The sequence below is a fragment of the Salmo trutta genome, chromosome 4 (assembly GCF_901001165.1).
Source record: "Salmo trutta chromosome 4, fSalTru1.1, whole genome shotgun sequence".
Lineage (NCBI taxonomy): Eukaryota > Metazoa > Chordata > Actinopteri > Salmoniformes > Salmonidae > Salmo > Salmo trutta.
In genome coordinates, this window is record NC_042960.1 from 4,996,064 (window position 1) to 5,021,578 (window position 25,515).

The 25,515-nt window shown below is 44.8% G+C and overlaps 2 protein-coding genes across 4 annotated transcripts; one reads left to right on the top strand and one right to left on the bottom strand.

Annotated features, from left to right (window-relative positions):
* Positions 1 to 426: 426 nt before the first annotated feature.
* Positions 427 to 20,965, top strand: LOC115191713 (rho guanine nucleotide exchange factor 38). Its single transcript, XM_029749563.1, has 18 exons — positions 427 to 525; positions 875 to 937; positions 1,268 to 1,372; positions 1,687 to 1,962; positions 8,406 to 8,596; positions 8,965 to 9,082; positions 9,384 to 9,531; positions 9,652 to 9,669; positions 10,177 to 10,376; positions 10,733 to 10,869; positions 11,185 to 11,289; positions 12,125 to 12,247; positions 14,542 to 14,742; positions 15,073 to 15,252; positions 15,507 to 15,641; positions 16,316 to 16,517; positions 18,340 to 18,659; positions 20,162 to 20,965. Exons 4-18 carry the CDS (start codon positions 1,725 to 1,727, stop codon positions 20,342 to 20,344), a joined length of 2,499 nt encoding a protein of 832 aa, XP_029605423.1. The 5' UTR covers positions 427 to 525; positions 875 to 937; positions 1,268 to 1,372; positions 1,687 to 1,724; the 3' UTR covers positions 20,345 to 20,965.
* A 102-nt stretch (positions 20,966 to 21,067) lies between these two features.
* Positions 21,068 to 25,339, bottom strand: LOC115191714 (integrator complex subunit 12). 3 transcript variants are annotated; one of them, XM_029749566.1, is made up of 7 exons: positions 25,176 to 25,339; positions 24,583 to 24,753; positions 23,928 to 24,086; positions 23,226 to 23,422; positions 22,869 to 23,028; positions 22,337 to 22,489; positions 21,068 to 22,013 (listed from the first exon to the last, which is right to left on the bottom strand). In XM_029749566.1, exons 2-7 carry the CDS (start codon positions 24,739 to 24,741, stop codon positions 21,399 to 21,401), a joined length of 1,443 nt encoding a protein of 480 aa, XP_029605426.1. In that variant the 5' UTR covers positions 24,742 to 24,753; positions 25,176 to 25,339; the 3' UTR covers positions 21,068 to 21,398. The 3 variants fall into 3 exon arrangements, with proteins under 3 accessions (XP_029605426.1, XP_029605425.1, XP_029605424.1); XM_029749565.1 differs by having other exon boundaries at positions 22,343 to 22,489; positions 24,583 to 25,329; XM_029749564.1 differs by having other exon boundaries at positions 24,583 to 25,328.
* Positions 25,340 to 25,515: the final 176 nt, after the last annotated feature.

The following is a 25,515-nucleotide window of genomic DNA, read 5'->3' on the forward strand; positions in this document are numbered from 1 at the left end:
ATCTGGCTGAAGTATGAAAGATAATGCATTGTTGCGTTGTAGGGTTTTGAGTTTGCAAGAATGGCACTTCACTGTACTCGTGCATGTGACCTTGAAACTTTTGTATGGCAGTTTTATCAGCAGAGTAAGAACCGTGTGTATTATTGTGTTACTGTGATCAAATCATTTGTAGGTTCAATAACATTGGTTTTTCAAATTGGCCCATTCATTTACTGGACATACTGTATAGAGTACATGATGTTTAAACTACACTATTATGCCCCTCTCTCTTTCTCTCAAGCGCAATCAGTGCTTCATGACTGTTGATCGCTTTCAATGTTTGCTGTAGGTTGTCTTAACTACATAAGCTAACGTATTGGATAGCCCAGCCGATTAGGAATGGTCAACACAGGTCGAATGCTGTACGCAGATGAGCATACACACTTTAAAACCCTCCTCACTGTGCACTTTGACCTGGTGCTTTGTGCTCTCGTTTTAATCCCCTATTTACTTTGCTGTAGTTTAGAAGAGATTTGACCTATAAAGGTAAGCAAGTAACTTTTTCTGACAACTTTTCACCATTGTTAATATACAGTATGATTAGGACCAGGTTTTTTTTCCCTGACCAAGTGAAATCACCAGGAAAACCTCTGGGCCCTAGTTATAGCTTGTAGCCCTCCTGGACAAACTTTAAGCGTTAGCATCAACATTTCTCTATTATGAAGAATATGCTGTATGTTTGTGAACATGTGGATTCTGTGCATTCTGTTTTTATCCTTCAATATTTATCTGCCTAAAGTGCAGCATCTGCTGCAATGAGTCACTTATTTGACATTTGAACAGACTTTTTTCCCACAGCAACCCACTTGTTGAATTCATGCATTTAATTTTACAGTTGGTGGGAAATAATGATCTCATGAACATGGATGTGGGATTCCTTGAGCTCTCAGAAATAAAGGTTATCTATTGGTTATATATTTGATGTATTTTTGTTGTGTGTATTCTGAATAGTAAACACCTTTAGATATAGACCCCAGGTTCTTCAAATGGAAAAAAACAATAACCATCATTTACATTACAAATAAAATGTACAAATGCTGGCTCATTGTCTTGACGCATACTGTAACCAATGTAATACCTAGAGTTTTCCATGCATTGTTTTGCTTTGCATGTTGTCCCTTGAGACCCTTCTCTTTAGTAAAACCAAAATAGTACATTTGTTAGTGTAGTGGTCATAGTCCCTCTCTCCTCCACTGCTCCCTTCTTATCCCTCTATCTCTCTCTCTAGAGATGCAGGTGTTCCCGGGGACGTTGCATTGCACAGCAGTGGAGGGTGCAGGGCCATGAAGTACAGAAGTGGAGGGGGCATGACCACAGAGCTCTCCTGTGACAGGTATGGCAGGCAGGAGCCTGGGAGGGGGAGGGGCCACAGAGCTCTCCTGTGACAGGTATGGCAGGGTAATAGCCTGGGAGAGGGAGGGGCCACAGAGCTCTCCTCTGACAGGTACGGCAAGGCAGGTACCTGGGAGAGGGAGGGGCCACAGAGCTCTCCTGTGACAGGTACGGCAGGGCAGGTGCCTGGGAGAGGGAGGGGCCACAGTACCTGTGTGGCGTTGGCAGTAGTGCACTACAGTACACCTGTTGCACTTCTCAGGCTCTCTCTTCATCCGTCCCTCTCTCCCTCTCTCTTTCTCCCTGGCTGGACAGAGAGCACGGGGGGAGAAGAAGAGGGCTTCTTGGTCGACATGGATCCCAACAAGGAGGCCAACAATGGCAGTGAGAAAGAGAAGGAAAAAGAGAAAGTGATCAAGAGGAGAACCAGGCCTAATTTCCTGCGCTACATGCACTTGGAGAGGAGGAAGACGGACACCATCGTGGTGGCCAACGATGACACCGCTGCCGACATTAAAGGTGACATCAACCTTGGGACACTGGTGCGGAGGAGTCAGTCGGACAAAACGGAGTACAGTGCCAAACTTAAAGGTAATTGGATCCCCTGAGGTCATAACTATGGCAACTAGGTTAGCTATAGCTCAGGTTTTAACATCTCATAGCTTCCTGTTGACTTGAACGATAATAAGTTCTGCTCCTAAGTGCTTTGTAAAAGAAAAGGTGACACTTTACTTGGATATTCCATCTGTAGATGGATACTCAACAAACTATCAATAGACTATCAGTAAGACGTCAACAGCATGTCTGTTAACTTTCAACAGGGAAGTATTTATAGAAGTTCAGCAAATCAACCGTAGTGTCATAGATTCCAGAGGACCACGTGTTACTCGAGGGTGAAAGCCAGATAGACGAAGGGCACTGTAGCTATGGATGCTTCTGCCGAGCACCTGTTGTGTTGTTATGTGACTGAGGGAGCACCAAGCTATTCCCGCAGGGATGAGGTCACGTATGCAAACCGTGCTCCAACCGAGCCACAGTAGCCTTACAGCACGGAGGAGGGGCTATACTGTAGCTACAGGCCCAGTATTAAACCAGATAAGTCAACCTATTATGAGTGAACTACAACAGGGCTTCTATCACTGACTGAAGCATTTCATTATTAAACCAGTGTGTGGTCTCTGGGACTTTAAAAGGGAAGTGTGAACATCCAGATATATGGACACGTGTCAACACCAGTGTTACTACTGTGCTACTACAGCCTGAACAATGTCTAGGTGGCTGTCACGGCATGGTCAGCCTTGACTTTCTCTAAAGTCAAATTCTTATACATTTATCATAACATTGTTTTTATTTTAACACAATTTGGGTTCAAAATTGAACTAAAGTATCATTACTGGTCGTCATAATGACTGACATAACTTTTCCCGAAAAAGGCTATACAGATACACTCCTGACCTGCAAACCAATATTTCATTTCAGAATTGGTTCAAATTAGGTTAAGGTCAGGGTTAAGGTCAGGGTTATGGGTTAAGTTCAGGGTTATGGGTTAAGGTCAGGGTTGAGGTCAGGGTTATGGGTTAAGGTCAGGGTTAAGGTCAGGGTTATGGGTTTAAGGTCAGGGTTAAGGTCAGGGTTATGGGTTAAGTGCAGGGTTATGGGTTAAGGTCAGGGTTAAGGTCAGGGTTCTTTTTCGTTTGTCATTTTGCAGGTAAGCAGTGTCCTTTTAGCCTCTCTCACTTTTCCCAGACAGTCAGTGTGTCTCATCAGCAAAAACTCACCTCACCTGTCCTTCCTCTACTGCATTATATCAGGTGTTGTCACGCTCTTGGAATGTAGACCTTCAGGCGCAGGTTGACGTTTATTGGGATGAATCTTGTCCTGGAGGCAGGGCTGAAAAATTGACTATATATTGTAAAAATTCTTGACATTTTTAAAAACTTATTTTAAGGTTAGGGTTAATCATAACGTTAGCAGTGTGGTTAGGGGTAGGTTTAAAATACAATTTTACGACTTTGTGGCTGTGCCAGCTAGTGATTACCCTGCAGAGCTGCCTCCAGTACATGAGTCATCCTAATAAATGCCAACCAGCCAAGTAGTCACTGGCTGCCTTACAGAAAATAAGAGGTTTACTATGTAGAGATTCTTGTGCCACTAGTTCTGTAGGATTCCTCAACAAGGGAACAATGGTCACCCAGACTCTTGCTAATGTCAATTAGGGGCATTAGTTTACACAATTAAACAATACCGTCAATCTCCCATCTAACCAAGCAAAAAAGCCATTTAAACCCTTTTGTACTATAATGACGTGCTGAATAGGACACGCTTAACCTATCAGCACACCTACTGTTGACCTGAAACACCGAGACATCCTATTCACTCTATAGTGGACTAATTTTGACCAGCGCCCATAGGGATCTGGTCAAAAGTAGTGAACAGAGTGTGATGTAGGACACTCCTTGTCCTGTCAGCACATCCACTGTTTACCTGAAACACAGGCACTCGTTGCCTATCACCACTTTCTGTTTTCTTGACTTGTGCCCAAGGACCAGCGTCACAACTCAGTTCTCAAACAGCTGATTGTTTTCAGTAAACTGATCGTCACTGCCACCGCCCACTTTAAAGGGTTTCTCCATCACGCTAAACAAGCTGCCCTGAGTATAAGTGTACAGGTACATTGCAAATATTGACATAATGGTGGCGTCACCGTCTACATGGGGAAGTGTACAAGTTGTTCCTGAACACTGAGTTCTCGTCTATCATTCCGTCTGCTGTGAAACAGGTTGATCAAGCCTGGCCTCAAGGTCCATAGCAACCAGAAGTTATGGTCAGTCACAAAGCGTTACCACCCTGATATGATATTGCACACTGGCTAGTGTCATACGGTAATTCACCTCCTCCGTTTATAGTGAGTTATTGAAAGCTGTGAACAGTTATCCACTACTAAGTATCTAAGTATTCATAAGACAAACTGGTCAATTGGTATGCATGACACGTGTGTGTGTGTCTTTGTGTGTGTATGTGTGTGTTGTGTGTGTGTGCGTGTGTGTGTGTTGTGTTGTGTGTGCGTGCGTACTTGCATGTGTGTGTGTGTGTGTGTGTGTGTGTGTGTGTGTGTGTGAATTGGCCTCAACAAGGGCCTTTTGTGTCTTGTTATTGCATCAGATAGTGTGTCCGTACTACCGGGGACAAAGAGCCCCTATCAACCTAGCTACTGTCCTCAGGCCCAGCTCTCACCTGTGGGCCATTAGGAGAGATGACTGGAGCCAAGCACAACTCAGTGAGATATCCTATACAAACCCCAGCTAAACCCAAAGCCACTGGTTTAATAACTGCTTCAGCCGTTAGCATTGGCCCTTTCGTCCTTCCGATGAGGCTCCACCTCTATTCCCCTAATGTACTTGAACTCAGTCCTTTCTTCAATGACATTCTCAATCCTATTGTATTCTGCAGGGGGGTGACCGGGGGCATCTAATGTGTCATTGTTCCTTGTGGCGATATGTGATCCGTCAGAGTCCTTGTGTTCCAAGGCCTTCCGTACGTTAGATCGTTTTCAATGGCCAAGCCTGGTGAAAAGGCTGGCGTGTCCTCTTTCATGGGAACTCCTGCACCTGCAACCACACCAGCATAATACAGTAGCATAATGGTGGCCAATGGGACCACATAGACCATTACATTATGGCTCTATCAAACACTGACCCATGATGTGACTATATTGTGATGGACGTGCTTAATTTAACAACATGCTGGTCCTCTTTTGTGGACCTGTTTTATTTCAATATCTCAGGTCTTACCCAGGCAGGGAGCTAGGCTAGAAGATCTCAGGTCTTACCCAGGTAGGGAGCTAGGCTAGAAGGTCTCAGGTCTTACCCAGGTAGGGAGCTAGGCTAGAAGGTCTCAGGTCTTACCCAGGTAGGGAGCTAGGCTAGAAGGTCTCAGGTCTTACCCAGGCAGGGAGCTAGGCTAGAAGATCTCAGGTCTTACCCAGGCAGGGAGCTAGGCTAGAAGATCTCAGGTCTTACCCAGGCAGGGAGCTAGGCTAGAAGGTATCAGGTCTTACCCAGGCAGGGAGCTAGGCTAGAAGGTCTCAGGTCTTACCCAGGCAGGGAGCTAGGCTAGAAGGTCTCAGGTCTTACCCAGGCAGGGAGCTAGGCTAGAAGGTCTCAGGTCTTACCCAGGCAGGGAGCTAGGCTAGAAGGTCTCAGGTCTTACCCAGGCAGGGAGCTAGGCTAGAAGGTCTCAGGTCTTACCCAGGTAGGGAGCTAGGCTAGAAGGTATCAGGTCTTACCCAGGCAGGGAGCTAGGCTAGAAGGTATCAGGTCTTACCCAGGCAGGGAGCTAGGCTAGAAGGTCTCAGGTCTTACCCAGGCAGGGAGCTAGGCTAGAAGGTCTCAGGTCTTACCCAGGTAGGGAGCTAGGCTAGAAGGTACTCAGCCCTGCCACTGAATCGGCACTTTCTTTTCACTTGCAGCAGAGTCTCTTGAATAGCCATCATACTGTATTTCAGACGTTATGTTGTAATGCGACACACGTTTCATTCACATTTATTTAAATTTGAACACTTTATTTTAATTTATTAACATGCTTCTCTTTTACGTGATGTCAAGTCATTTTAATTGCTACAACAATTTTTGATATTTTTTTATTGAAACTTTATTTAGTTAGGCAAGTCAATTATGAACAAATTCTTATTTACAATGACGGCATATGAATAGTGGGTTAACTGCCTTGTTCAGGGGCAGAAAAACAGATTTTTACCCTGTCAGCTCAGGGATTCGATCTAGCAACCTTTCGGTTACTGGCCCAACACTCTAACCACTAAGCTACCTGCCGCCCCAAAATATAGCAATTGACCACCATTCTTTTAGGGAGAATTATAAAGTATTATATTTTTTAGGAGGGGCCATTGGAACCTGATAGCCAGGAGGAGTGAAGGTGTCCATTTAGCTTTTTGCAGCTTTAGAGGGCGTGACATGGTATTTGTCTTTTCTCCTGCCCTTCCAAGGACGTGACACCATCATATCCTCATTCCACCTCTCTGTGAAAAATGGTCAAATAGCTCTCCAATGTCAAAGCTTTTGAATGTTCCATTTTAGTACTGCATGTATACAAGTGAATGCCAGGGGTGTGTTGACATGAATGCACTGAGCCTGAGAAGTGGAGAAGTGGTGGGAGGGGTGTGTTGACATGAATGCACTGAGACTGAGAAGTGGAGAAGTGGTGAAGAGGTGGGAGGGGTGTGTTGACATGAATGTACTGAGCCTGAGAAGTGGAGAAGTGGTGAAGAGGTGGGAGGGGTGTGTTGACATGAATGCACTGAGACTGAGAAGTGGGGAAGAGGTGGGAGGGGTGTGTTGTGAGGGTGCTGGGTGTGTAATGTGTACGCATATTCATGTATGAGTGGTGTGTGGGTGTTTGTGTGTCAGATTTTTGTTGACTGTCTTGATGTGTGCTGGGGGTGGGGTTGGGTTGTGTAGCGGGATGGCGTGTGCGTGTGTGTGTGCGCGTGTGTGTGTGTCAGGTGCATCCCCCCAGCTGGAGCAGATGGAATGCCTGCACACGCCGTGGCATTACATCAGCGAGACAATTAGTTCAGTAACCTGACACAGCTCTCTCTTCCTCCTTCCACTCTGTCTCTTTCTCTGTCGCTTTCTCTCTCTCTTTCACTCCCTCACAATCTCTCTCTCTCCCTCCCTCTCAATCTCTCTCTCTCCCTCCCTCTATATCTCTCTCTCCCTCCCTCTCAATCTCTCTCTCTCCCTCCCTCTCAATCTCTCTCTCCCTCCCTCTCAATCTCTCTCTGTCCCTGCCTCTTTATCTCTCTCTCTCCCTCCCTCTCAATCTCTCTCTCTCTCTCCCTCCCTCTCAATCTCTCTCTCTCCCTCCCTCTCAATCTCTCTCTCTCCCTCCCTCTATATCTCACTCTCCCTCCCTCTCAATCTCTCTCTCTCTCCCTCTCTCTATATCTCTCTCCCTCCCTCTATATCTCTCTCTCCCTCCCTCTCAATCTCTCTCTCTCCCTCCCTCTATATATCTCTCTCTCCCTCTCTCTATATCTCTCTCTCTCTCCCTCTCTCTATATCTCTCTCTCTCCCTCCCTCTATATCTCTCTCTCTCCCTCCCTCTATATCTCTCTCTCTCCCGGAGAGGGGGAAGTGGTGTGTTGAGGTCGATTAGGCAGCAGATGCGGAAAGGAAACACCTCCCTTCCCTGAACACGCGCTTCACTCCCCTTCACACACACACACACACACACACACACACACACACACACACACACACACACACACACACACACACACACACACACACACACACACACACACACACACACACACACACACACACACACACACACACACTCTCTCTCCTCACCCGCCATGCAAAGCACTGCCAGCTAGGGACTGATTAGGGGGAGCAGGGCGATAAAAAAAGAGAGAAAAAAGAAAGGATGAAAAAAGAGGAGAGGAACCTGACAGGCATGCTAATGGGGGCTGGTTGGCGTTCAGTCAAAACAATTAGATCAGCGTGAAAGACTGGCAGAGGGTTGGGAGGGTTGAAGTCAGGCGATGGTGTTGGGAGAGATGGATGTTTTCTCATGCATTGTATACCGTGCCCATGTATGTAAATACAACTTCATGCAGAGGGCTTTTGTACATGTGTGCTCTCTCTTTACTTTGCCAGTGAATGCAGGAATAGATCGTTTGATACGGCCCCTTTTCAAACAGATCTCACATTTTAATTGATGTGTAGATATAGGATGTGTAGTTAACACGTTTATTGTGTCAATGATCATGTCATATCTCACCATGTTATTGTGTTATGTCATATTTGTACATTATCTGTTCAGACAGAGACTATCCAATGGGCACACATTGGTTGAATCAACGTTGTTTCCACGTCATTTAAATGAAATTACGTTGAAGCAACATAGACTAGACATTCAATTGACTTCTGTGCCCAGTGGGTATATTCTGCATAGAAGAAAACCTTGCCATCCAACACACATCCTAAACTTATCCCTGTGCCTGTCTTAAGAGAAAATGGCGCCCTTGTCCCCCCTGTCATCGATCCTGGCCTCCCCGGCCCTCGACCCCGCGGAGGTCCGCCTGAGGAAGATGAGCCGCAGGTCAAAGGTCATCCAGGAGCTGGTGCAGACGGAGAGGGACTTCCTCACTGACCTGGAGCTCTGCATCAGAGAGGTGGTCAAGCCCCTCAGAGACAGACAGGTAACGAGGAAGTAGAGTACTCAGTGGGTGATATCATCTGCTTACAGAGATACAGAGGGGTGGTTACCTTGTGTTACCTTGCTTGGTAGTGAATGTTGTATTGTTCGTTATTCAGGCAGAGTTGGTTTATGGAGTGATTTTCAAAAGATGGTGCATGGTGTTTGAACTGCACACAACCCACTTCTGACACCAGTGTAGCGAATATCAGGCGTGTGCTCTTCCCAAGCTAGCCACTGCCCCAATAGGGATATCTACACTTGGGGGAGATCATGCCAGGCTAACATAGGCTACAGGGTTGTTACAGAACTTTGAAGTATACATATGACTGGCTATGTGTCTAAAAGGTCTCTCTCTGTGTGTGTCTCCAGGTGGTGGACGTGGATCGTCTGTTTACTAACATGGAGACAGTGTGTGAGGTGTCGGCCGCGCTGCTCCACCGGCTGCAGGAGGCCACAGCTGAGCCAGACCCTGAGGCACTAGTCATAGGTAGGTGACCTCTGACCTCTGTTTAACCTCAGTCACCTGAGTCGTGTTCATCAGGGAAACTTAGTGAATAAAATGTTTTGAACAGGGAGGGACTACATGGACTTACCTGGTCCAGTAAGAAAGGAAAATTCTCGTTTTCAAAACTTTAAAAAAACGTTTTCCATTGAGTGACCTAATGAACATGACCCTTATTTTGACCATACTGCCATTATAATATGGCACATTTCTAAATAAGCCACTCAGGTTGACTGATTTAATACTGGTTAATTCAAATGTATCACGTTTTGTTTTCCCACCGTAGGGGAAGTGTTCATTCAGGCCAAAGCAGCGCTGGAGGACGTCTATAAAATCTACTGCTATCACCACGACGACGCTAACTCTTTACTCAAGTCCTACGAGAAAGAGGAAGGAATAAAGCAACATTTCATCACCTGTGTGTTATCACTGAAGTGAGTCGCTGCTTGATACTTCCCTCTCATTCATCAACTAAGCATTTCCTCCCAAAGAGGCATTTATACTGTTGGCCATAACTACTTTTATTAAACCAATGACTTTGTGTCTCGTTGCAGGCAGATATACGACCAAGAGTAAGTACACCAGATTTGTATCATCGTTCCTGTAAGAATATTTTGGAATAATTTACACTATAATATCAAAATGTACCTCCTATCCATATTGATTTTCAGTGGTTTAAATGAGTATTAAGTATAACAATGTTATTACATGTATAATGTAATTGACAGACTAATTATGTGTAACTAACTGTATCATCCTGTGTTATTGTCAGTGTAATCCTAATAATAATATATGTCATTTAGTAGACGCTTTTATCCAAAGCCACTTAGTCATTGGATGCATACATTTAATGTATGGGTGGCCCCGGGAATCGAACTGACAATCTTGACGTTGCGCGTGCCATGCTCTGACATGTTAACTGTTCTAGCATGTGTTATTAACTGTGTAATAATGTGTAACCCAAACAAATCTGCTGGGATTTTTGACATTTTCCGCGGCAATTTCTGTTAAAAATCGGCTGAATTTGCCTCTAGTGTAGTCACATTATTATTAACATCAAGCTGTGTGGTGGTCTTCAGGGGTAAACCCAACCTGCTGGACATGGGTTCTCTGCTCATCAAGCCGGTCCAGCGGGTCATGAAGTACCCTCTGCTGCTCGGGGAGCTGTGGCAGGCCACGCCCAGCGACCACCCTGACAACAGGCCCCTCCAGGAGGCCCTGACCGCCGCCAAGATCATCAACGTCAACATCAACGAGTTCAAGAGGAGGAAGGACATCGGTACAGCTCTAAATATGCTATAGTCTGAGATGGAGAAATGTGGGATGTAGATACCACCTACACACGCTCTAAATACACTGTCTGAGAAATGTGTACAACTGACATAAATCATTGTTACATTGAACATTTTATAGAACACAGAACATTGTAGTTAAGATTGGAAGCAATTATTGTATTATACTTTATGGCAGTTATTACCATGCTATACATCCCATTACTAAATGTCAGGACCCCTTTAGTGCTTCAACCATAGATCCTATTCAGTTATTTTTAACATTAGTATTCTAATTCCTAATTGTACAGTGTGGCTCCAACTTGGTCTTGTCCGTTACATATGATTCTCTGTCATACTGTAGTGATGAAGTACAAGAGGACCGAGGAGGATGGAGGGACACTCATGGGTAAACTGAACAAGTTCAGCATCCACTCTATCAGGAAGAAGTCTGACAGGCTCACAGGATACCTCAAGATCCTCACAGGTGTGGAGCCACAGGTAAATAACCCCCCGCTACACCTCTCCCACTCTACACTAAGTTCTAGAATATGAATGTGAGTAAATACACTTCATGTGTTAATGACATAACCACAACTTGGGGACATTTGTGTAAAACCTATTTTTGTCTTGAGGTTATCAATAGAACAAACTGCCTTTATTAAAAAGTAAATACTAGTCTAAGGAGCTGGAAAGGTCAATATTATCTGAACCACTGAGTAAACCAAGTGAGTGGTTAAATGGTAACTCCTTCCCTCTCTCTCTCTGTCTCTCTCTCTCTCTCTCTCTGTCTCTCTCTCTCTCCCTCTTCTCTAGGTGAGAGATGAGGTGTTCGACAAGGAGGAGAAGCTGTTCAGGAGTCTGGAGAAAGCAGTGAGACAACTAGTCAAGAACGTCCACTGTTACCTGATACACATACAGGTAATCATGTACCAGCCTTTGAATGATGGATGGATGGATGGATGGATTATTGATGGATGGATGGATGGATGGATGGATGGATGGATGGATGGATTGATGGATGGATTGATGGATTGATGGATGGGTGGATTGATGGATTGATTGATGGATTGATGGATAGAGGATGGATTGATGGTTGATTGATGGATGGATGGATGGATGGATTGATTGATTGATGGATTGATTGATGGATGGATTAATGGATGGCTTGATGGATGAATTGATGGATGATGGATGGATTGATTGATGGATGATGGATGGATTAATTGATTGGTTGATGGATGGATTGATGAAGGGATTGATGGATTGATAGATGGATTGATGGATGGATTGATGGATTGATGGATGGGTGGATTGATGGATTGATTGATGGATTGATGGATAGAGGATGGATTGATGGTTGATTGATGGATGGATGGATGGATGGATTGATTGATTGATGGATTGATTGATGGATGGATTAATGGATGGCTTGATGGATGAATTGATGGATGATGGATGGATTGATTGATGGATGATGGATGGATTAATTGATTGATTGATGGATGGATTGATGGCTGGATGGATTCATGGATAGAGGATAGATTAATTGATTGATGGATGGATGGATGGATTGATTGATGGATTGATGGATTGATGGAATGATTGATGGATGGATGGATGGATTGAAAATGTCCTAATATTCAGAAGAAATAAGGTGGTGTAGACAATCTCAATGTTCCAGTGAATAATATTGACATACAGGAGTAATACCCATGGAAAGCAATAGTGACTGTGTCTTTTACACGTTGTGTAGGAGATGATAGGTGTCGCGGTCCAGAATGCTGCAGACCTGGAGGACATCATGAAGGATCCAGACAAATTAGACACAAACGAAACTCAGCACCTGAAGAACGGCAACAACCCATACAAGCACTTTGTAAGTTTGACTCTAAATCAAATCAAATCAAATTTATTTATATAGCCCTTCGTACATCAGCTGATATCTCAAAGTGCTGTACAGAAACCCAGCCTAAAACCCCAAACAGCAAGCAATGCATGTGAAAGAAGCACGGTGGCTAGGAAAAACTCCCTAGGAAATAACTCCCTAGAAAGGCCAAAAACCTAGGAAGAAACCTAGAGAGGAACCAGGCTATGAGGGGTGGCCAGTCCTCTTCTGGCTGTGCCGGGTGGATATTATAACAGAACATGGTCAAGATGTTAAAATGTTCATAAATGACCAGCATGGTCAACTAATAATAATCATAGTAGTTGTCGAGGGTGCAACAAGCAGGTCCGGTGAACAGGTCAGGGTTCCATAGCCGCAGGCAGAACAGTTGAAACTGGAGCAGCAGCACGGCCAGGTGGACTGGGAACAGCAAGGAGTCATCATGCCAGGTAGTCCTGAGGCATGGTCCTAGGGCTCAGGTCCTCCGAGAGAAAGAAAGAAAGAGAGAAAGAGAGAATTAGAGAGAGCATTTTTAAATTCACACATGACACCGGATAAGACAAGAGAAATACTCCAGATGTAACAGACTGACCCTAGCCCCCCGACACATAAACTACTGCAGCATAAATACTGGAGGCTGAGACAGGAGGGATCAGAAGACACTGTGGCCCCATCCGATGATACCCCCGGACAGGGCCAAACAGGCAGGATATAACCCCGCCCACTTTGCCAAAGCACAGCCCCCACACCACTAGAGGGATGTCTCCAACCACCAACTTACCGTCCTAAGACAAGGTCGAGTATAGCCCACAAAGATCTCCGCCACGGCACAACCCAAGGGGGGGAGGGGGGCCAACCCAGACAGGAAGACCACATCAGTGACTCAACCCACTCAAGTGACGCACCCCTCCCATGGACGGCATGGAAGAACACCAGTAAGCCAGTGACTCAGCCCCTGTAATAGGGTTAGAGGCAGAGAATCCCAGTGGAGAGAGGGGAACCGGCAAGGCAGAGACAGCAAGGGCTGTCTAGTTTGTATTGTCACAGTAAATACAAACTATTTCCTGTCGAGGAGCTGTGTTTTCTTTTTGACAACTTAACTATTTGTTCCTTTCTTCCATCTTCCATCTCTCTCAGGCCACCAGCTCTTCTCCTCTCTTCTCTCTCCTACTTGTCAGCCTGTCTATCCTTTCTTCCGTGGACGCTGTTCACTTGTGGGGCCTGCTTGCCCTAGCTGTGCCCTCCTGCGCTTACACGGCTCCCTCTCTCTCTCTCCACTCCTCCGTCAGAGTGAGTGAGTGATCTGTCAGTCAACCTTTCGGCTTCCACTCCCGCCTGGTGAAACATTTAATCTCTCCCTCTACCCCTCTAAAACTGCACTCTCCTCACACTCCTCTGTCTCTCTCTCCCGCTTAATGTCTCCCCCCCAGCCCCCATCTCTCTCTTTTGCCGTCTGCCCTCCTTTCTGTGGGGATAGCTCTGTTGCTCATTCCGAGATAACGAGCCTTTTGAATAGAGTTCTTTGTGTTACTTGGTGCTCTCAGTGAAGGATGAGGAGCCACTCGAGGGCCCACAGAGACTTTAATGAGCGCTAATAGCTAACAGCGCTAATAGCTCAGTACAGCTCATACAGCAACTAGCCTCTGAAACTGCAACGCACCTGCCCTCTGGGTGGAGAATAAGGGTGCTCTTTTGTATCAACGACTTTCATTATGATGCCTTTTGTTACTATTCGAAATAGGCACATCATTACTCGAATTGTGCAAGGCAAGATGTTTTCAGAGGAGATTATACAAACTAAAGTGCAGATGGCAGAACTATTTGCGACAGACCAATTTGTAGGCCATTTCGTGCCTCATTTGATTGATTCCCACAGCCACAATCATATATAATGAGACAAGGGCCTCTATTTTGTAATCTATGCTAAATAAATGCCCTACAGTATTTCGATTCCTTGTATGTTTGTGTGATCTCACACCAAAAAAGCAGGTTGATGTTTATTGTCATGAATCTTGCCCTTTGTCAGCTGCAAAGTCAGAATTGGCTATAATGTAAAAATGTATGAAAAAAAGAAATAGCTTTTTGGTCTTCAAGGCTAGGGTTAGGCATTAGGATTAGCAGTGTAGTTAAGGTTAGGGTTAAGGTTAGGTTTCAAATCAGATTTGATGACTTTGTGGCTGTGTCAGCTAGTGACCACTCTGCAGAGCTGTCTCCAGGGCAAGATTCATGTAATGTATGGAAAAACACTCATTCTCCATCATTGCTTCCCTATATGACCCCTCCAGAAAGAGAGGACGGCACATCTGGTCCTGGCACCCCTCACCTCACTCCAAGGCATGTTCGCCGCCCCGCAGAAACTCATCCAGAAACGCTACGACAAACTATTGGACTACTGCAGCCGCCTGGAGCGCTCTCCCTCCTCCTCCTCCTCCACATCTTCTGCCTCTTCTTCTTCCACCTCTTCATCACCTGTATCCGAGGACCAGGTGAGTTCAACAAGGATTCCATTTGCAGCGATCATGTTACCTAGCAACAATTTCGTTAACCTATTAGAATGAACATACCTAAATGTTATATTGAAGCCGCAAATAGCTAATTTGGTAGGGATTATAGCATTTTAGAGACAATATTAAAACCGAAAATATTTTGCTATTGAGAGTTTAGTTTATTGGTCTTTCAGCATTATAACAGTTCTCATTAAAAACTGAATTATTTTAGCTGTTACAATAAAAAAATCATAAATGTTAAATAAATACAACAATTTCAGAATGCTATAAAGGTATTTTCTAAAATGTTAAATCTGTTTGTTTCTACAGGGCCAGGTTGCTGCGCGGCGGGACTATGCAGCCCTCAATGCTCAGCTGGTGGAGGAGCTGCAGAGATTCAACATGGCCGCCCATACTATCTTGTCCAACTGTGTCCTCTGCCTGGTGACCCTGCTCAAAGGCCTGATGGACACGGCCTGCCACCACGCACCCTCCATACAGCAACTACCGGTGAGGACGGAAGGGGGGAATAAGGGAGATTGAGGGAGAGAGGGAGAGAGTGGGACAGCAGAGGTGTGTTTGGCGATAGGTGGTTTATGTGAAGTTTTGTGTGGTGAAATAGAGGGGCAACTTTAATTGAACAGCAATATATTTTGTAGTACGAAAGGGAAAGGATTTGTGGTGGACACAGTGTGTTGTGAGTTGATGCAAAATATCACACATTGAAGTATGATAAAGTATGATTAAATGTTTTATTTGTCCAGGCTCCTTTGTCCAACATCAGTGAAGTCCAAAACAGCATCATGGAAGAGCTCAACAACCTGACTGTCGTCAAGGACAACGCACAGACTCTAATAGAACGCAAAGTCAGCTTCGAGAAAACAAAGAAACTTTTAGCTGTAAGTTTGGAAAGAAAACATGGTTGAAAGCTGAAAGGACTTGCCTCAATGTATCCCCCATTATTACTACAGTATGTGATAAGCTAAGGTAATTAAAGGCTAGCCTGGTCCCAGATCTGTTTGTGCTGTATAGCTGTTGTCATGCCAATGACAATAGGAGTTGGTAAGACAGCACAAACCCATCTTGGAGCATCCTCACTGAGCCAGCTATCTGTAGTAATGCCAGTAGGCTCTAGGTAAAAGCAGCATTACCCCACAGCCTCACCACCTATTCCAGGATTGGCTCCCTTATTTGTTTAATTTAACCAATTAAAAGTCAATTAAAGAACAATGTTGGAGAAGTTATCGGAGCCACCAGACTCTCCGAGCTCTCTGGGTTGGGATTAAATAGAGCGCTTGGCTACCCCAGCGCTACTCCAGTTATTACTCCCCCAAGACAATCTGTGTGTTTGTGTGTACGTGTGTGTGCGTACGTGCGTACGCTTACATGTGCTTGTATCTGAACAGCGCAAGACTCCCATGGATCGGTTTCGAATCACCTTCCCCTCCTGAGACCCATCCCCACCCACCCCCACCAACCCAAGGGGGCTCGTTAGTGATCATTCCCCCACTCCCCCATTGGGACACTGATGACTCGGCTCATATCACCCTAACTCCCTTCTCCCCCTCCACAGGTCCCAGAGATCCAGCGTCAGACAGAGGGCAACAGGGCCAGGCTGCTGGACGAGTATCCAGCTGACAGGCTGTACCAGCTGAAGAGGAACTGTAACGGGTGTCAGGAGCAGGATGTCAGCCTGCTGGAGGGGGAGCTGGTGGGCCTGCTGGAGGACACAGACCCCCTGGGGAGCCGGGGCCGCTGGCTGGTTGACACTGGCAGTAAGTTCATTATCATAGGTTGGATTATGTGATGTGATGCTGGTGGATCATCCTGTCTCATGTTGCTACAGTGGCTTAGTTATTGGATGTGTGCCATTTTTGTTAGGGCCGGACGATACCAGTATGGTGATAGTCGTTACTATTGTGGCAAGGAAACAAAACACAAAGCGAATTGAACTTCTTTAGAAATCAGCTCTAATGTTGGAAACAAACATTATGCTGTCATCCAGTCACATTTATTTATTTGACATACAGCGGGTTTTTAAAAGAACCAAAGAGTTTGATGCACTAAGTGTTTTCATTTTTGCCATGGAACAAATATATTACAGATATCGTCACAGCCCTAATGTTTGTTCTGTATGAGAAAATTGTAATAGCATTTTTATCTAAACTAGCGGTGATAGACCTCCCAAATAGAGGATGTTTCATTCACTACTTCAACCGTTAAGGTCTATGTAATGTAGACATAATGCTCTCAGTTTATGTCTGTTGTACAGGTGTGTCTTTTGCATTATGGGTACTGTAGTACATCATCCTACAGGTCTGATCTACATGACCTAACTCTAGACAAACATCCCCCCTCACTACTGTGGAACTAAACTCCTAACTCTTCTGTCCTGTGGCGTGTTTTGTAGATAGATACACATCTCACTTCCTGATTACTAACCTACCACAGCTGACAAGTCAGCTAGCCTGCTGGGGAAATTCCCAGAGGCCCCTGACTGTGATGTCACGGTGATACTTGGAACAAACTAACCTCACCGACTCTCTCTATCTCTCTTACTCTCTAGAGAGTTGCTGCCTCACAACAAGGCCAACTCAAAGAGTTTGTTACCATGTATTTTCCGCACCGCACGTCATCTAGCACTGAGCGCCTGCCAGTTGTTTGCGGCGAGCCGCCTTTCGCTGTAAGCAGAGTTACTTAGAGTACAAAGCCTCTCCCTGGGGGCATTGAGAAACACAGGCTGAGGAGGAGAAAGGAGAAGCCTGCCGCGCTTCTCTGTACTCCAGAATAACAAGGCTCAAATCAGCCAAGTTTTTGCAAGGAGTTGTAGAAAGGTTTGTGTGTGTGTGTGTGTGTGTGTGTGTGTGTGTGTGTGTGTGTGTGTGTGTGTGTGTGTGTGTGTGTGTGTGTGTGTGTGTGTGTGTGTTGTTTTCTCGGTACCCACTGCATTCTGAAACTACTTCACAGATTTGTTTTATCCACTGGGACTACTAGTCTTCATAAGAAGCTGTTTATTATATGGTCGATATTAATGCTACCAATGCAGTAAACAAAACTACTATTTCCCATTGCAACAATACGCCCGGTTTAAGGAAACCTTCGTTTTATAGGCAGTTTATAGACTGCGCAATCACACAATTCTTTCTTTCATCCTTCATTCGTTGACAAGGACACCGATCTCCCTGTGACTTACCGACAGTACATCCAGTCTCACAAAGAACCCTATTCACATGCAACCCAACCACCTGTGCATTTGTTGAGCCTCCCTGCACCTAGCTCTCTCACAGACTTCTTTTTTCCCTTATCTTTAACTCTGCATTGTTGACCCGTAAGTAAGCATTTCACTGTTGGTCTACACCTGTTGTTTACGAAGCATGTGACAAATAACATTTGATTTGAATAGCAGCCTATATCCTTTTCTTCCAAATACTTTATGTGAATCAATAGAATAGTTCCTAAAGTGAAAACCCTGCCCATCTTGCACTCCAGGCAGGCTCAAGCCCACATTCATCACCGCACCTGGAAGATTTCAAGTACTATTTGAACCCAGATATGTCTGACAGACACAAACATCCCTCTGTTCTCCTTCTCCCCCAGGTACCCAGGGCTACGTGTACTCATCCTTCCTGAAGCAGTACAACCCCAACAGGGATCAGGGTCGACCAGGTCAGGGAACGGGGATCACAGAGCCCCAGCAGCCCATCGTGGTGCTGGACGAGGACTTTGACAACCTCAGCCTGTTTGTGTCGGGCAGCGGGAGGAACAACAGCATACGGAGCCGGAGCAGCATACCTAACTTCAGCCACTACAACACCTCCAGCACCTCGCTTGACAGATGCTCCACCCCGTCCAGCCTACAGGGCGACACAGAGCCAGACATCCGCCAGGATGTGGACACAGAGCCAGACAATCAGCAGGTGGGGTAACACTAGGTTAAAGAAGGGTCGTTCTGAACCCTTATGGACCCTACTCTTTATACAGGCTCTGGTCAAAAGTGGTGCACTATGTAGCATAAAATATCTTTATACAATGGGTGGTTCTAATTCTGAATGCTGATTGGTTAAATCCGCATTCCAGCCAGTGTCTATTTCACAAGCTATGACGTTAAAATACCTATTTACTCTGTTCCATCTGACTGAGCAATCCACTGTGTCATCAGCACAGCCAGGCAATTTATAAACTTCTATAACATGTGTCCACGTGACAGGTGCATTATGAAATGGGAGCACCGATCCTGGTTCAGTTGTCAGGACTCAGAGTAAACAGAGGGCTTAGGTGTGCCTTTCAGTAGGCTTTACATTGTTATGTCAACTATCTCAACAGAATGAATGGCAAACTCCATTCGCTGAACAACACATCAAAATTGACTATTTGATATACAGGCTACATTGTAATTTACAAACAATAAAGATTACATTGAAAGCAAAGCACAGGAAATACATAGATCACAAGCTAATATAACAATATACAAAAAGGAATTAACTAAGCAAGCAATGTACCTTTACTAGCTTATAGAGATGCCTGTAAAGGCCTCCTCAGAGCCGTGGTATGAAATATGAGGGTGGTTATGGCATGGAGCAGTTAAATGTTAAGTGTGCTGGTTTATAATGCAGATGATTTGAAAACCCACTCGGTCAGGCCTGGTGGAAGCCTTGGGGCGGTGTGTGTTTATGCCTGTTAGGTCTGGCTCTGATAGGTTTAGGGTCACACTCCCATCTCACATAGAGATTCAATGGAGTGAATAACATTTATACGACACCAGCGCTGTCACTCAACATTAGTCCCTTTAGCAGCCGCTGGGCTGGCTCTGTTCTTACTATGTCTTGGTTTGCTGCGACCTGGGAGGAAGCTTTTGACCTCCATCAGAATATGAGGCGGTTAATATAGATTGTAAATGGATATTGGTGATGGTGGGTTTGGGTTGGGGACTACAGTTGTGATGGGGTCTGTATCTTCTTTTGTATGGACTAACAGTGACACAGACTGGTGTCAGTGTGTCAGTGAATACCACACTGAATTCAGTAGAGACTGTACAGCAAATTGTGCCAATGGAATACGCTGTGCTATCGCAATTAACCAATACCTTGACACGTTTTGGATTTAAAAGTTTCATCAGATTGTATTGCAAATTAATTTTGCAAATAACTGTATGTTGGGGCATAAACCCCAAAATTTCTCCACTACATCACACAGACTGGTGGTACCTTAATTGGGGAGAACTGGCTCATTCTAATGACTGGAGCGGGATCAGTGGAATGGTAACAAATAAATGAAACACATGGTTTCCAGGCGTTTGATTCCATTCCATCTGCTCTGTTCCAGATGTTATTATGAGCCGTTCTACCTTCATCAGCCTCCTGTGTACTGTATGCATGGTACAATAACTGCTGTATGGTGAATGTTCTGTCTGTTTCTCCAGTTTTATGCTGTGTACGGGTTCCAGGCACGCTGTGACCAGGAGCTGACCATGCAGGAGAACCAGCATGTGAGGATCCTCAAGTTCAGCGACCTGGGAGGCAACAAGGACTGGTGGTTGGCCGAGGCCAACGGACAGAAGGGCTACGTCCCAGCCAACTACCTCGGCAAAATGTCATACGCATAAAGGAATAGATTGGGATTAATAAGGCCCAATCCCAAATGGACTCCTAGCCCCTACAGGCAGGTTTCCCAGACATAGATTAAGCCTAGTCTTGGACTAAAATGCAATTTTAATAGAGACTCCCAAGGACTGGCCCTATGGCCTTGTGGAGATTTGAGAGCATTTGATAGTTGTATGGTAGCAACATGGTGAAAATTCCAACTAGCATATCAGGACAAGGTAGATTTATTACCATATCCTCTCAAATCTCCAGACGTAGGGTCGATTTGGGATAGGGTTTTACTGTAATCTGTCTGTCTATAATTTTTTTTAATTATTGACCAGAAAATGTAATTATCAAAAGATCATGACTGTTAAGATTATTGCATATATGCATTTTGCACAAAGAATGAAGCTCTCATTGTGCTGAGCACTTAGTATTGCCACCTGCAGTGTTGATGAAGTTATATTGTGAATGTGTGTTGTCCCAATGAAAATAGTGATTTATTCTATCTAATATATGTCAAGCAAATGTATTTTGAAAGAGATAATGCATTTTAGAGTTATACAGTTCCTCCATGTAATGTGTATATTTTAGATCCCTCATCAGTGATGAATAAAGAGTCTTTATCAGTGGTGCACGAACCTGTTCAATTAACGGCTTGTTCATTAGATGACTGCTTGCTGATGATCTCATATCCTTTTCAGACTTTTGAGATTTATCCTCACAAAAAAAAGACAATTCTACTGTCATAAAAATACTACATTTTATTAAATTTTGCCGTGGCTGAGTTTGGACAGAACGAAGAGGCACATTATAGCCACTAACAGTATCTCCAGCAGCATTTCATACATCAATGAAATTCAAGTATTCAAATGGATTAGGTTACATCCATGTTACAGTTAATTCAATGCTCTGGCACTCCCATTCATAACTTCCACCTCTAACATCTTACTTACACACTTCTCTCTTTCTCTCTTTCTTTCTTTCTTTCTTTCTTTCTTTCTTTCTTTCTTTCTTTCTTTCTTTCTTTCTTTCTTTCTTTCTTTCCTTCCCTCACTACTCCTCTCATTCCATTCATTTCTTCAGCTTCTTCTGAGCCGCTTTCTTCTTCACCATCTGCAGGCGTTTCATGGCGTTGAGCTGAGACTCCTGGGACGTGGGCGCCTTGCCACCCCCTGGCGCTTCAGCCGCCGCCTTCGACCCGTTACCGTTCCCATTCCCTGCTCCATTGCCCCCAGACCCTCCGCCGTTCCCTCCCAGGCTGGGCTGAGACCCGCTGGGGGAGGACCCAGGACTTGTCCCCCTCCCCTGGTTCTCCCCACTGGAGGACCGGTTTAGGGTCTGCTTCCCCAGGGTCAGAGGTGGAGGAGGCTTCAGAGGCACAGAGCTGGAGCCGTTTCCACCATCACCATTATTTCCATTTCCTCCTCCGATCGCCATCTTGGAGCCACTGCCGCCCAATCCTCCGCCCGTCTTAGAGCTGGCCAGCCCAGAGAGTCCGGCAGGTTTCTGGCCAGGCGGGGTAGAGGATGTCTTGCTACTTCCACTTGGCCCTGAGGAGCCAGGTTTGGTGCTGGCGCCAGGGCCAGAGGAGGTCTTGGCCCCGAAGGCGGCCCACCCTGTGAGGCCGCTGCCCGACTGCAATGAGCCGCTGCTACTGGAGGGGTTGGCAGATACTGCTGCAGACGCCTAGGAGGGAAAGAAACAAGCGTTAGAGATGCAATACTCCTAAGCACATCAAAATGACTGATCCTTTCCCCCTAGTATAATGTCCACGTATTACACACATGGTCAGTTTGCATGACAACATATATACATTTTGTCTTTACATTCAACCTAAATGTCCGCCATCTTTGAAAAGGCTATTGCACTGTATGCCATGTAATGTTGTATAATGTCTGGGTATTACATGATCAGATTGCATTAGACAAGGTATATCTTACTGAAAAATTAAATTTAACCTAAATATGACTTGTAGTTCAAATATGCAGCTCTGGTGTTGTAATGCTTACCTTCACCTCAGTTCGTTTGAAGGCCTGAAAGGTGCTGGATGTGTCGGGTTTGACCTTGAGTTCCGGTTTCTTCACCAGAGGGTCCTTCACCACGGGGGCTGCTGACACAACGGCTGGTGTCGGCTTCTGTGAAGGCTTCTGGGTCTTCTGGGCCTGGCAGGAAAACCAACAACAGCATAAGGACCCATTCAACTGGAGTCTTTTGGGAGTGTAAAACATTACAGAACGTTCAAATAGAAATGTATTGTGTAGAAAATAAATGATTGTCTGTTAGGTAGAGTAAGGAATCGTTTCAGCTCTGTTCATTACATTTCTATCTGCAACGTTCAGAAGGTCTCAACTCACTGAATACACCCCTTGTTATAAGTATTGCTCACATGGTTTGCGTCCAAAATGGCACTCTATTCCCTATATTGTGCACTACTTCTGACAAGCGCACATAGGGATTTGGTCAAAAGTAGTGCACTATGTAAGAAACAGGGTGCCATTTCAGACTCAGCCAGGATGACTTTGTCGTCTATCTATCTCTTACCATGCGTTTCATCTGCCGGGTGCAGCGGGCGCAGTACCACACCAGGCGCGGGTCGTTGACGTCCTTGTCCGTCACCTGGGGCTTGTGGCAGTCCTGGTGGTAGAGGTTGTGGCACTCCTGGCACTCCACTAGCTGGTTGCCCGACGTCACCGTCATCTGCCTGTGGTCATCAAAATGAAACTAATTGATTAATTGATTGATTTTATTTATCAATGAAAATACATTACACACAGTACATACAGCCATTCATCACTGAAAGAGTTATAGACGTAGTGTTCATTAGGCACCAAAGACTACATGGACTTTTTTGTTTTCAGTTGCGACCCAGGTGACATTCAAAAACGTCCGGGTACGTACCTGCAAACCACACAGGCCAGGCCCATCTCCATGGCGAAGTCGTCAGCGTTGGTCTCCGCGTCGAAGTTGGAGAAGTCAGGCAGAGGTATGTCTTTGAAGGGCTGGACTGTGACAGGGGACGAGCGGTTCTCCTGCTGCTTGGGCTCCAGACGAGGCTTCTTAGACGGTTCAGGTCCTTCACCTGACTCTACCCTCACCTGGAAGACAACGGGAAGGTGCTATAAGGGTTAATAAAGGTGTTATGAAGGTGTTAGGAAGGTTATATAAAGGTGTTAGGAAGGTTTATAAAGTTGATATGTAGGTGGTATGTTCTATTTCGACCTCAAAAAATAGGGATTTCATACTAAAATGTTGACGTATGACCTTTACGTGACAGTTTACGTTCTGTGTCATCTCAACAAACTAAAGATATGCCACACTGAACAAATTACTCCAATTATGTGTCCAATGTATAACATTATGTAAGTCCAGTGGATAATTGTGTACGCATGTTTGGTTCTAGAAGGAATGGAATTTCTGGAACATGGATGAACGTCTTAAAATTCTATTTAATAACATTATGTATGACGAACGATTACACATGGTTTTTGTGGTTGTGTTTTCCATGATTTGCAGTACTGGTTTGGTTCTGGAACAAACTAGCCTAGATCATGAATAAATCCCTATCCCCTACTCAGGCACAGCATCCATTCCATTTTGTACCTTTTCTGAAGGCCTCTTCTCCACCTCCTTCTTGCTCTTCTCTGAGCTGCTGGACTTGCTGCTGCTGCTGCTAGATGAAGAGGAGGAGCTGGAGGAGGACTTAGAGTCCTGTTTATTTATGCTCATCTTGGACACCGACACCTTTGTCACCTCCACCTCCTGTTGATAGATACAAGGTCTACACTTGTTTGTTTTTTAAACACAAGGCTTCAGAGCTACTTCTCCAGGATACAAATGTTGGGAGTGACTGAAAGAACTAGAGAGAAGCGGCAGCGAAGGGATGTCTGAAATGGTAACGAGTGACACGGGTAAAGCAAGACACAGGTGCCTAGGTAAGGTTTCATATTTTACGCCTCAATCATGTATGTCTATGGATTCCCTTTGAACTACTGTCAAAACCCCCTATGATGACATTAGAATATAATCGTGCCAGCCTGTAAAATGATGACAACATCATGTTCTGAAGAGAGGTGAATGAACGCGATATAGTATGATAATAATAATAATAATATATGCCATTTAGCAGACCCTTTTATCGTAAGCCACTTAGTCATGTGTGCATACATTTTTGTATGTATTGGTTGTCCTGGGAATCGATCCTACAATCCTGTCATTGCAAGCACCATGCTCTACCAACTAAGCCACAGTACCATACCTTCAGTGATGAGCGGTAAGAGGAATCACTCCCTCTGCCAGATAGAGACTCGTCCAGCAGAGCTCTGAGTTTATCCACAGAGTCTTTGCTCTTTGAGTGCAGGTATCCCAGTCCCTTTAGGAAGACAGGGTCCAACTCCAGACTCACTGATGCAGCCATGATCACACTGAGCTGTAGATATAAAGGATATGTAGAATATGGCATATGCTTTGACTATAAGCCCTAACCTGTTTTTGGCCTCATCCAGTTGATAAATATAGTACTGGCTAATTGATCATCTGACAGCTAGTGAGTAACTTTAGTGATATTGTTGGATGGCAAAGCTAGACAGAAAACATAACAAATTAGTTACAATTGACACAAAGGTCAACTGCTTCTACACTAACTTGCATGTACGTAATGTTAGGTAAGAAATTCTGACTTGTACGTGACTGTCAGCTTCTGAAGCTGTCTAGCAAGGTGTCCAGTTGGCTATCTAGCTATACCAAGTAGCTAAGCTAACGTTAGCCTTGGTTGGGAAACCTGCTAGCTAGCTCAAGTAGCTAGCAAGCTAGCAAAGGTTAGTTGAGATTCGTCATGTTTGATTACCTTACCTTACTCTCAAATATATTTAACGTGTATTTCTCACACTAATGTGGTTATTATGACACGTAAATATTTACAGTAACTTAACAAGTGGCATTTGAGCTACTGTAGCTGAAACGCCTTTATTTCCTAGCGGCATTCTTGTCCATCCACTAAATACATCCGAAGAAACAAGCAAGCTAATTTGTTGCACGGACTTCGACCATTACCCGTAGCATATTTTGATTATCTAGACTGTATTCAAAATACGCCACTATAACAATATAGTGGATAAATCATTTTGTAATACAAGGTTTACATTTAATTGTGGTATGTATTTGAATGTATGTATCATTGATCAGGTCGGTC